Source organism: Podarcis bocagei (assembly GCF_964188305.1).
Source record: "Podarcis bocagei genome assembly, chromosome: 10".
Taxonomy (NCBI): domain Eukaryota; kingdom Metazoa; phylum Chordata; class Lepidosauria; order Squamata; family Lacertidae; genus Podarcis; species Podarcis bocagei.
Window position 1 is genome coordinate 19600995 of NC_138135.1, and position 10911 is coordinate 19611905.

At 44.7% G+C, this 10911-nt stretch overlaps 1 protein-coding gene across 2 annotated transcripts; it reads right to left on the reverse strand.

The window, feature by feature from the left end:
* Nucleotides 1-146: 146 nt before the first annotated feature.
* USP18 (ubiquitin specific peptidase 18) lies at nucleotides 147-10439 on the reverse strand. Of its 2 annotated transcripts, none has more exons than XM_081210411.1 (11): nucleotides 10260-10439; nucleotides 8959-9129; nucleotides 7900-7940; nucleotides 6998-7143; nucleotides 6615-6694; nucleotides 5638-5784; nucleotides 4383-4478; nucleotides 3226-3393; nucleotides 1847-1978; nucleotides 921-970; nucleotides 147-459 (listed from the first exon to the last, which is right to left on the reverse strand). In XM_081210411.1, the coding sequence occupies exons 2-11, from the start codon at nucleotides 9040-9042 to the stop codon at nucleotides 405-407; spliced, it is 999 nt and encodes a 332-aa protein (XP_081066537.1). In that variant the 5' UTR covers nucleotides 9043-9129; nucleotides 10260-10439; the 3' UTR covers nucleotides 147-404. The 2 variants fall into 2 exon arrangements, with proteins under 2 accessions (XP_081066537.1, XP_081066536.1); XM_081210410.1 differs by having other exon boundaries at nucleotides 7900-7996; nucleotides 10260-10438.
* Nucleotides 10440-10911: the final 472 nt, after the last annotated feature.

Below are 10911 nucleotides of genomic sequence, written 5' to 3' on the forward strand. Positions count from 1 at the left end.
TATAAGCTGTCTCAACTGTGCAGAAAATCCTGGGAACTGGTTTTATGAAAAGTGTGTTGACCACTGTGTGGCGGCAGGGGAGTATAAGCTCTCTTAGAACAATTCTCAGTATCCTCGTGAAAATACAAGTCTCAAGACACTTAAACCACTGGCCCTGTCTCCTGTACTAGCCGGCTGCAGAGGGTCTGAAAGTGAGGCACTGTGTAACTTCCAAAGACAGATTGCAGATAAAAGCGTGTGTTTCTGAGCCTTCTTTCCAAAAGGTCTCCATTCCTGGTGCTTTGAGTTCACATATCGCTTGTACTCTCCTGCACAAATGTGATGGACAGTCAGTCATCTTGTGTTTGGAGAATCTGGACAAAAAAAAATTGCACCCTCCCTGTGGTTGCCCTGAGCCAATCAGATCAGAGCTTCCCACAATTCCTTTTCAGGTAAACCAGGAGATAGGCTGTTTCGCCCCTACAGGAAGGAGGAAATAAGCAAGTCAAAACCAAACAGCACAGTGGTCAACCTGTAGTTAGTCCTCAAATCTCTATCCAACAGAGTACACAGGATTAAGAAGATGCCCTATACCTACTTGGACCATTGATCCAATTTCTTCCCAACAATAAACGCCTAGGGTGGAAAAAGCTCATCTTGAAACCAGCTCATTCCAAACCAAAATGCAATGCAGATAGGTAGCCGTGTTGGTCTGCCATAGTCAAAATAAAAAAATTCCTTCCAGTAGCATCTTAAAGACCAACTAAGACTTAGTTGGTCTTTAAGGTGCTACTGGAAGGAATTTTTTTATTTTCAAAATGCAATGGTTTTTAAATTTTGTTTTCCACACAGCCAGCCATACTCATTTCACTGCCTCCTCCAGCACCCGCCCCCCAGGTCTTCCAGTAGGATTAAGAGAAAAAAGAGTCGGCCCGCCTTACCAGCGGAGATATGCTTTTCCATAGGTACATTTGACATCATCCCAGGATACCTGCAGAATACACAGTACAAGGAGCAAGCGAATGAGACAGATTCAAAACCCCACTCACATCCATTGCAAAAGCACATAAAATATACAGCTAATATTAAAACTTTTTTTCTTATAATAGATGAAGAGAATTATTATAAGTTGTTACACAGCTGATAGATGACTCTGTGTGTATTTTTTGTGAATTGAAAAAATCTTGGGTTAACCTTTTAAGCAGATGTGTAATTCACTTTTAAAGTAAAGATCTTTTCACAGACCACTATGCAGAGGTTTAAGACCTTTTACACACATCTGGTTCTAAATATTACCCAAAGATGTTGGGTGGCCATCTGTCATGGATGCTTTAGCCGAGATTCCTGTATTGCAGGGAGTTGGACTAAATGACCCTCGGAATCCCTTCCAACTCCACAAATCTATGATTCTATGTAATTTTTGCTGCTACTGGACTTGGTTATCTTTTAATTAGGGCTGCTTCAGACTCAAGCCAATTAACCCATGTTTTATATATAAAATCTATAAAATTGCCCAAGACTCCAGTCCCATAATTCAATGGGACCTTCTTCTGAGTAGACATGTATAGGATTGCACCGTTATTCACAACTGGCCCTAGCTGGATCAAGAACCACTAGCATAAATCAGAGGTGTCTATCTGTAGTACTACATGGCTTTGAATGGGAAGTGCATTCTGACATCCATTCAAATGCCCATTCCTTGTTTGTGCACAATTAGGTCTGGATTTGGACCATCGTCCAGCATGGCTTGCAACCTTTTTCAATGCGCTGACACACATCGTGGTTAGATCTCAGACCCTGATTTTGCCGGGAGAGGTGGAAGGGGAGGGAAGCAGGCACAACGCCACATATAGGCTGCCTTCCTCACCTGACAGACGCTCGAGTCGTTGAAGCAATACCACCTGCTTTCCGTGAGACTCCAAATGTATGCAGAGTAATGACCAAAGTTAGCTGATCCCGAGTGTGCAACAACCGCAAACAGATCATACAACCCATCATCCTGGAAAGAGTCATAGAGAGATATTTTCAATGGAAGACAGGAGAGATACAAAACAGGGAATTACTATCACTGGACAGGACCACATCATATGCCTCAATGAGGCCTTTCCAGCATTACACCTCCAGTATCTTTCTGTATTCCCGAGATAAAGATCCAGTGTAGTGTCGTGGTTGGACTAGGACCTGGGTTCAAGACCCTACTCAGACATGAAACTCATTGGGTAGTCTTGGACTGGTCACTGTCTCTTAGCCTACCCTACTTCACGGATTGTTTTGAGGATAAAATGGGGAGGGAGGAAACCATGAATGCCACATTGAGCTCCTTGGAGGAAATGCAAATCAAATAAATAAATGTTTTGGGGTCCAATATACCCAAAACAACATTTTCGGCAGGCTTAATCTCCATTTCAAATTTAGAGAAATGTTTTCCATTTTCCATTGTTTAAGTTGCATAGCGCTTCTAATTCCCTATTCCCGGTGCTTTTTTAATAGAAAAAGGTGGTGGTACTCACCATGAAGTTGTTACAGTAAGTGCCACACTTTTAACATTTGGGGGGGGGGGAGGTGCCAGTACTGCGGAGCCTTGAGTACCCCCAGAAAAAGCACTACCTATTATCCCCGCTTTTTTTAGAGAATAGACCATCGTGCTTCTCTGACTCCCCACCGACCAAAGCGCTTCATCCTTATGTCTTCCTTGAACATACCTCTTAAGGAGGGGAATTTCTGCTGTGGGGTGGGGATAGGAGACAACTATGTCTTCCTCAAATACTGTTGCAGAACAAACAGTATAGCAACCTTGAAGTTGAAATGACATCCCTTTCTGGGACCTGTTAATTCCTGCTTCGTAATACTGAGAGCATCTAGAACAGCGTCCACAGAAACAAGGGTGGACAAAATGCAAACTTCCACTCTTGAGACTAATATTGCTCTGCAGTTCTTGAATAAGTTATCCCAGAATGTGATGAAAGCACTTGGTTGACCATGGTGGAAACAGATGCAGTCTCAGAGGACCTGAACATTCAGTCCAGGCAAGGCACCCTCCTGCTTTAGCCCATAGGTTGGGAACCTGTGGTCCTCCAGACATTGCTGAACTATAAGTCCCCTCATCCCAGGCCATTGACCATGCTTCCTGATGGGAATTGCAGTTCATCAATGTTGGAAGAACCAGAAGTTCTCCACATCCACTCTGGGCTATTTCATTATGCCTTCTAAGTCCAAAGCGAATGATGATGCAGCTAAGTGTCCCACCTCCTGTGCATCCTGGTTGTACTGTTCTGGCGTCAGGATCTCACTGAAATTTAGGCTCTGTGGGAAGGCTAAGGAATGGCTGATTTTCCGGGTCTGGCTGCCTTCTGTGCAGCAGAAACGCTTTAGGTGCAGCATCAATGTCTGTGGCAGACGTGTAACTCTCATGCCCTGCAAAATCGATGCACACCAACAATGAAAGACAAAGGCTGGAATACAGAGGTCAGCATAAAATAGTTGCAAAGCATTCTTGCAAGGAACTACTGATCCAGGGAAATCACACCCTTTTCACCCTTCTGAAAACCTAGATCCCAATGCTGTGTTTAGCAAATTGCCACTAGTCACTGTGGTGTTTGCCCTCCTAGGTGTGTGACATCATACTGGGTCACAAGGAAAAGGTTCACTAAGTGTAAAATGATTAACCAATAGGAACCCAAGGGGAGGAGTTAGAGTTAGAGTTGTTAAGAAGTGAGTCTGGAGTTAGAGAAGGGAGAGGGAGGATAAGTCTGGGGGTTGGGCTAGTTTGATGTGAGAGAACCTGTTAAGAGGAGTCAGTTAAAACAGTTGGGATAATCAGTTAGAAGGTATTAGGAAGGTATAGGTCAGTAAAGAAACTAAGATTAAGAAACTGACAAGAAAAATTATCTGTAACCATAAACTTGTTAATGCTTATAAAATAAACTTGTTTATTTGGTTTAATGTTAACAAGTGTCTGGACTCAGTGTGTACACGAGAGAAATGGGTTGGTGGCAGCGGGGAAGTGATCACAGTGGTGGCACAGGGATCAATAGACCGTCAAACGTCCGGGGACCCTGTGTGAACGCCACAGTCACCTCAACCACTTCATACAGGGTGGGAACCACCTTGTGAATTGGGGTGTAAATATCTTGGAAACACATGAAGCTGCCTTGCCAGGCTATAGCTCCAACTAGCTGAGTCTCATCTACCCTGACAGGCCGCAGCTCTCCAGAATTTCAGTCCTACCTAGAGATGCCAGAGATTGAATCTGGGAACTTCTGAATTCAAAGAAAATGCCCTGCCAATAATGGCCAAAAGCCAGACCCCATGATTCTTCTATGAACAAATATCCTCATCCAACATGGAAACAACATGAAGCTCCAAGGATTGAATTGCTAATTAACGTTCAAAGGCAACATTACCCGTAGATGTGGTGTTTCCAAGCCACACTGTTCGCAGTGGCATGCATTTTCATCCACCAGCTGTTCCGGCGCAAAGAAACAACGCAGTGAATCTCCCTAGAAGGATTGAATAAGGTAAAGAGCAGAGATTAGTCCCATGTGCCCAGAGGAATTCATGCTGGCTGGCACTGATGCGAGTGAGAATCCGGAAGAATCTGGAGAGCTACAAGTTGCCTTTATCTGACAGCCCCGCTGCTTCTGATGTGATAACAAAGTGTCTGTACCAATTGCACATTGTGTGTATTTGTGGAAAATACACAGGCCTTCAACCCAGTAGGAGCCATAGGTTTTTAAAAAGTCGTTACACTTGCATCCAAGGAGTCTGGAGCAGCATCCATGGGGTTTTCTGCTAATCCTTCTGTTTAGGCTCTGGCCTGATTTCAGATATGCTACTACACTGGATTATTGTGCCTCAGAGTCTACCTTCAGACAAGGTAAGTACCCACCATCACCCATATGCCAGGCTGTATTTGCCAAGTTCTCCCACATCTGTCTGCCCTGAGATCTTCAGGTGAAGAGTGGTATGTAAATTTAATATTATATCATCATCATTGCCTCTTACTTTGCCCTATTGGCCACTGCTTTGGCCCACCTGGCCACATGCACACACCTGACACAGGTGAGCATCACCTTGAAGCCATGACCACAGTAATGGCAGTGTGATGCCTGACAGAGACTATATGGGCAGTTGCCTCCATTTTGTGCAGAGTCCATGTTACATACTGAAATAGACACTGGCAGCCCCAGAAGTTGTTTTGTCCCCAAAGGTTGGACATGCTGAAGAACTAGAAGCACTTTTCTAGAAGTTTGGGGATCAGCTCCTCCACTTTCAGCCTCTCGCTCTCTCCATACATCAGAACTCCATTCAGCACATCCCTCTACAGAAAGGCTCTGCTCCCCAGGAACAGCAAGCAAGGTGGTGCAGTTGGTTGTGGAGCCCTATAAAATGATCTGAAACCATTTATCAACGAGTTCTGAGTGCAGCAAGAGTCTTCCCCTTCCTCCCCAACCAATCTTTCTGGAGTTTTGTTTGTTTGTTTAGCCTCCTCTGCCCCACTTTCCATTTCTGGAGCCCTTCCCCAGCAGAAACACTGTGTTGATATTATATGCGCACACCCTCTACAGGACAGGAGGGAGCACTACACTAGAAACCCAGTTCTGACCCATTTGCTTAAATGGGATGAAGCACAATGAGATGGAGACCCTCTTCACATACCAATGTCCTGACTGGGTGAGAATCAGAATCAAACATTGGGAGTGGGAACATCATCAAGTTGCTATCCTTCTTCATTTCGGCTGAGCACTTTTGACACACTAGGTTCTGCTGCAGCTGGATGGTGTGCAGGAGAGTCAGGCTTTCAACCTTAAAGAGAGGGGAGGAGAAAACCAGAAGCGAATAAATGATGTGCTCTGTGTTGTCAACAAGCACTGCTCTTTGCGTGATTCCACTGACAGGCCTCAAACTGGTTCCCATTAGAGTGAAAACAAGCAGAAAGCCACCACCAAGCCCAAATATCTGCCTCACTACAGAATCCTCTATTCAGCAGATCTAACCCAGACATTTGTCTAATCTTCTTTGAAAGCCATCCAAGATGGTGGCTATCCTGCTTTCTTGTCTATGTTTACTATTGTTTTATTACTAGGCTGTGGGTCCCCCCCCAAAAAAAATAGTTGGATTAATTTTATTTTTTAATTATATACAGAATAGGAGATCACAGTGTACTTTAAATGGAGAGCAGGGCAGGGGAAGGTGAATCAGATTAAAGGATCCTGGAGAGAGTTGTGTACTCAGTATTTTTAAGTTTATGCTATCAAAGTCTTTGTTACGTGCTTCTGGGTTTTGTATTTTATGTGTGATGGGAACTCTGCAAATTAAAAGGGTACAACCCAGAGCCATATTACAAGTTAGAATAATAGTATGATTTCAATTGCATGTTTTCTTAAATAGTAGCCGTGGTGGGGAGAGATCCAGGGGAACTGATCCCATTTCTGCTATCTGAACTGATGTATTTGCTGAGTTATACAGAACTCTCTGGCAGGGCTCCGAACATAAGCCTGCATCATAAGTTCTGATTTTTCAACAAGGGACAAAAGTATTCTTGGCTATACTTCAAGGGCCTCTGCAGGTAACTCATTGTGTCTGCATACAACGTGGAAGTAACATGTTTTCCTTTGCAAAATCCGGACTCTTACCAGATTCACATTGGTGATTTGTTCCTTAATTAGGTTCCAGAGGATCAAGAAGAGTTGAGAAGCATCATACAGAACAAGCACTAGACAAAAGGAAGAGGAACAAGCAAAATTTAGCACAACGGCTTGTTTATGCCTTTCTCAAACTCCTCTATTTTCGCCCCTTTCCTCCAGATTCCAATGCTCTATATATATTTTTGGCAGCCAACCTTCCATTCTTGCCCCATCAATCCACAAACACAACCTGACTAATGTTTCTGAAGTCGTTTATCAAAACACCTCTGCACGCGTTCTATAGGGGGAGGGCAGTTATTAACTATAAGCAACCCCCACCCTCCAAGTGACACCTCCCTACGGGAACCAAAAAGACTCCACTTGCTCCTTACATTTCACATTGTGCATTGAGAGGCAGCGGACAAGATCCAAGGGATGCACAGATCTTCTCTTGCTCCGTTGCATCTGCTCCAGAAGCAAGAGCATTTGATAAGGGACGCTTGCTTTCTGCTCTGCAGCTTCAAACGGCACTTTGATCCTGGCAACAGAAAGAAGGAAAGCTATCACCACACTTTACAGTCAGAAAGCACTGGGCCTCATGCTTTAAGGCTGCAAAACGAATCTCCTATGGGCTTGCTTCGCAAGACGAAAATGTCTTGCGAGTTCCTGCGGGGTTTTTTCCTCCCCCCCCCTTTTATGAGCCGCTAAGCCGCTTATCAGCTGATCCGATAATCTGATAAGCCGCTAAAAGCGCTAATCCTCTAATCCGTCAATGGGCTTGCTTCGCAAGACAAAAAAACCGCTAGACGAAGAGAATCACAGAACGGATTCTTTTCGTCTTGCGAGGCACCACTGTATCTGGCTCCTGTGTTGGTGAACTAGCCTCCTTCTCAGGGGAGTCCCCTGTCTCCTCCTTGGTGGAGACGGTGTGCTCTGTTGCTTCCAAGAAGAGCTCCCAGACATGGCCTCTTTTGGGAGGCTTATGTGCATTTTTACAAGTTATAGCAAGTTTGGGGAGGTTTGGTTTTTCATCTTCAATTTATTTATTTATTTATTTATTTATTTATTTTATTAATTATTATTATTATTGTTGTTGTTGTTATTTTGTGCACACGGGCGGCTCTGGTTTTGGTCATCGCCAAAAAAGCTCAACAACCAACAACTTTTTTGTGCAGATTTTTACTCCTTTAAATATGGCAAACTGAATTAAGCATTCCCCCCACCCCACCGCCCTCTAGAGAAAGAGATTTTGATCCAAAGCACTGCACCGGTTGGTGGGGAAATCCTCACTCACCTCCGGAGTATCATAGTGAACTGTCTGTTCATGAAGAAGACCTGAAGCAAGGAGTTGAGGCAGCAGTTTAGTCCAATATTGTACAGGCCAACAGCCCCTGGAAGTAAGAGACAACACCCAGAGATGCAGCTTTGGTTAAGGGCCAGGAGAATGGCACGCTTTTGACTTATGATTGCAATCCTATGGACACTTTCTTTGGATTAGGTTTCATGCGGGGGGGGGTGGACTTGCTTCAGTGTAAATAGGCATAGAATCTAAAGCTAAATTACATGAAACTTGGGGTGGGGGGATAAATTTGATTAAGTTCACCGTTAAAGGTTCACCGTTTTCAAAACAATGCACAAGCCAAAACTGGTGGTGTGAGGTGAGAATATTCTCTGTAATGCTGGTGGTTAACAAAAGAGATTTAAAGACTCAAGGGAAATCTTTAAAAATGTAGTATAAACACAGACAACTGGGAAACACTGGCCTGCGAGCGCTCCAGTTGGAGAACAGCCTTTATCAAAGGCGTCGTGGGCTTTGAAAACGCTTGAACTCAGGACGCAAGGGAGAAATGTACTAAGAGGAAGGCATGCTTGGCAAACCCTCACCATGATCAACTCCCTCCCAGAAACCTATGTCCCCACTGTGGAAGGATGTGTGGATCTAGAATTGGCCTCCACAGTCACTTATGAACTCACCGTTGAGACCATGTTCATGGAAGACAATCTTCCTTGGCTACGAGCGATCACCAAAGACAAGGAAGATAAACGTACCGTTGAGCTCTAGGGTAATTTCTACACACACTCACATCCTGCTCTTCACCTTCCACTCAGACAAGCAAGAAGTCTTATCAGAGTTGAAGAACACATTTCAGCCAGCAAAAACATTTGAGGAGGGTCTGAAGCAGTGCTGGTGAGGGGTGTGGCCTGGGGACAGGTGCGTGGCTTGGGAGAGGGTGTGGCCCGAGGTGTGTGTGCCAAGGGCCAGACAGAGAGTCCCAGAGGGCCACAGTCAGTCCCCGGGCCTAAGGTTCCCCACCCCTGAGAAATGAAAATGTAAGAAAAAAATAAGATGTACCATTTCTTGAGTCTGCCATCCCACAAATCTCTTGGAGCTTCTGGCTGCACGTCTCCAAAGCTTCCTCTGTAGAGCTCTCCTCATCTGCCTCAGCCGTCATCGTCTGATATTCCTCCAGCTTGAATGTCCTTTTTGGCTTTGGACGTCCAGCTCTCTGACCCATCAAACGTACTATAATGCAACACAAGTAGACAACATGCAAATCAATTTTCTCCCAAAACAAGCACCTCATGTTGTCTCTTGTTGCTCCTGCTGCTGTTTTTCCAGGAGGGAGAAGAGGGCTTGCTGGTCACCGTACATCATCATTTCTTATTTTTATTCTCTTTAATGTCATATATCTGGAGCAGTTGGCCAGGCAGGTACATTTTATTCTTTTCCACTTTAAACATATATTACCCTTTCCTACAACAAAATGGTGTTTACTCCCATGCAAATGTGTTTAGCACCAGGGCAGCCACAGAAAACGCTATTTTATTTCTGAAGTTCACGATGGTGCTATGATGTACATGTGTTTAAAATGAAAACCTGCACATGCTCAGAGTATTTCTTTCTCTTTCCCCCTCATCACAGGGCTGGCTGGCAAATTTGGGGGTTTTGATCTAACTTATCAGGAAGAAGATAAATGTTAATGGTGTGGTTCTGAAGTGAAGTTATAAGCACTGCGGTCTAAAGTGGTGGCATTGTAGGGGCAACATAAGCATTCAGACCAGGGTCAACATTTTTGCCAGGTGATGGCTGGAGGGAATTGAAGGCAGAGACATCTGGAGAGCAGTAGGTGAACCCGGACTTCAGCAAGAGACTCTCTCAGCTCCACCTGATGATGCACTTTTAAATAGGAAAGACCAATTTTTCTCTGCTATAGGAGTATGCCAATTTCTGAGTTAAAAACTGAGGCAGAATATGATCCCTTATCCATGTCGCTCAGTTAACCCTGCACCCTTTAATTTTTGAGTGAACCCAATGAACCCTCTGGGGCTCCTTTCTATTCCCTATTTCCTATTATTTTGTTTCTCAACAAGTAGTTTTTGTCAGCCTGCTGATAAGTCTGGGGAGGCGTTCCTGATCGCAAAAAGCCATCCCGGTAGAATGAAGTTAAGGATTGAATCACAAAATTGGGTCATCTAGTCCACCCCGCTGCACTCGAACCCACGACCCAGGGACTAAGAGTCTCGTGCAAACAGCGCTATTTTCCCAAAGCAAGTGGAGCACCGACTCTCTCCGAAGAGCTGAAATATTCAAAAAAAAAACAAGCAAGCAAACGGAATATGCAACGTTTGAGCACGAGAAGAATTGGGACTTACTGCGCCTCGACCGCCAGCCGCCCGGATCTCCTCGCTGCCCCGCTTCACTTCGCTTTCCACGAGCGTGGAAACGAGCCTGTCCGCGCCGCGCTTGCCAAGCTTCCCTCCTGAGCGCGGCGCGCCTCGGCTAGAGGGCAGAGCGGAGCCGCCGAGATGAGTTTTGATTTCCCCTTTTGAGAGAAGAGCTTGGAAAGTGAAACTTAAGCGCGGCTCCGGAGCAGCTCCGCCCCCACCCGCTTGCAGCAGAAAAGGGACCGCACCATGCCGGGCTTAGGTTTGATGAAGGTAATGGGGCCCTTTATATGTCCAGCTGTCCTTTGTCAACAACAAATCGTCGCTGTTTTTGTGTGTGTTGAATATATGCTATATGGTAATTTAGGGACCTAATAGGAACAAACCAGTGATATTTTAGGGAGCAGGCTAGCAGACTTACATCATAGGAGCCTACACAGCACAAAACACTGTTGCTGTATGTAGGTTTTATTTTTATTTTTTTATCTTATATTTTGGAAATGTGCAACCAGGTTTTTTTTCCTTTAAATTTTTTTGGGGGGGCCCAAGAGAGTGGGACCCTAAGCTATAGTTTGTTTAGCTTATACGTAAATCCGGCACTGGACCACACGTTAGTTGCGTGCCTGCATTTTCAGTGCTT

Excerpts from the sequence above, each read along its gene's own strand:
- USP18 (XM_081210410.1), bottom strand. The coding sequence starts at position 9,121 with ATGGGTCAGAGAGCTGGACGTCCAAAGCCAAAAAGGACATTCAAGCTG. Across the intron at positions 7,144-7,899 it reads TTCACTATGATACTCCGGAG|GATCAAAGTGCCGTTTGAAG; the intron begins GTGAGTGAGGAT and ends TTCTGTTGCCAG. Across the intron at positions 4,479-5,637 it reads CTCACCCAGTCAGGACATTG|GGAGATTCACTGCGTTGTTT; the intron begins GTATGTGAAGAG and ends CAATCCTTCTAG.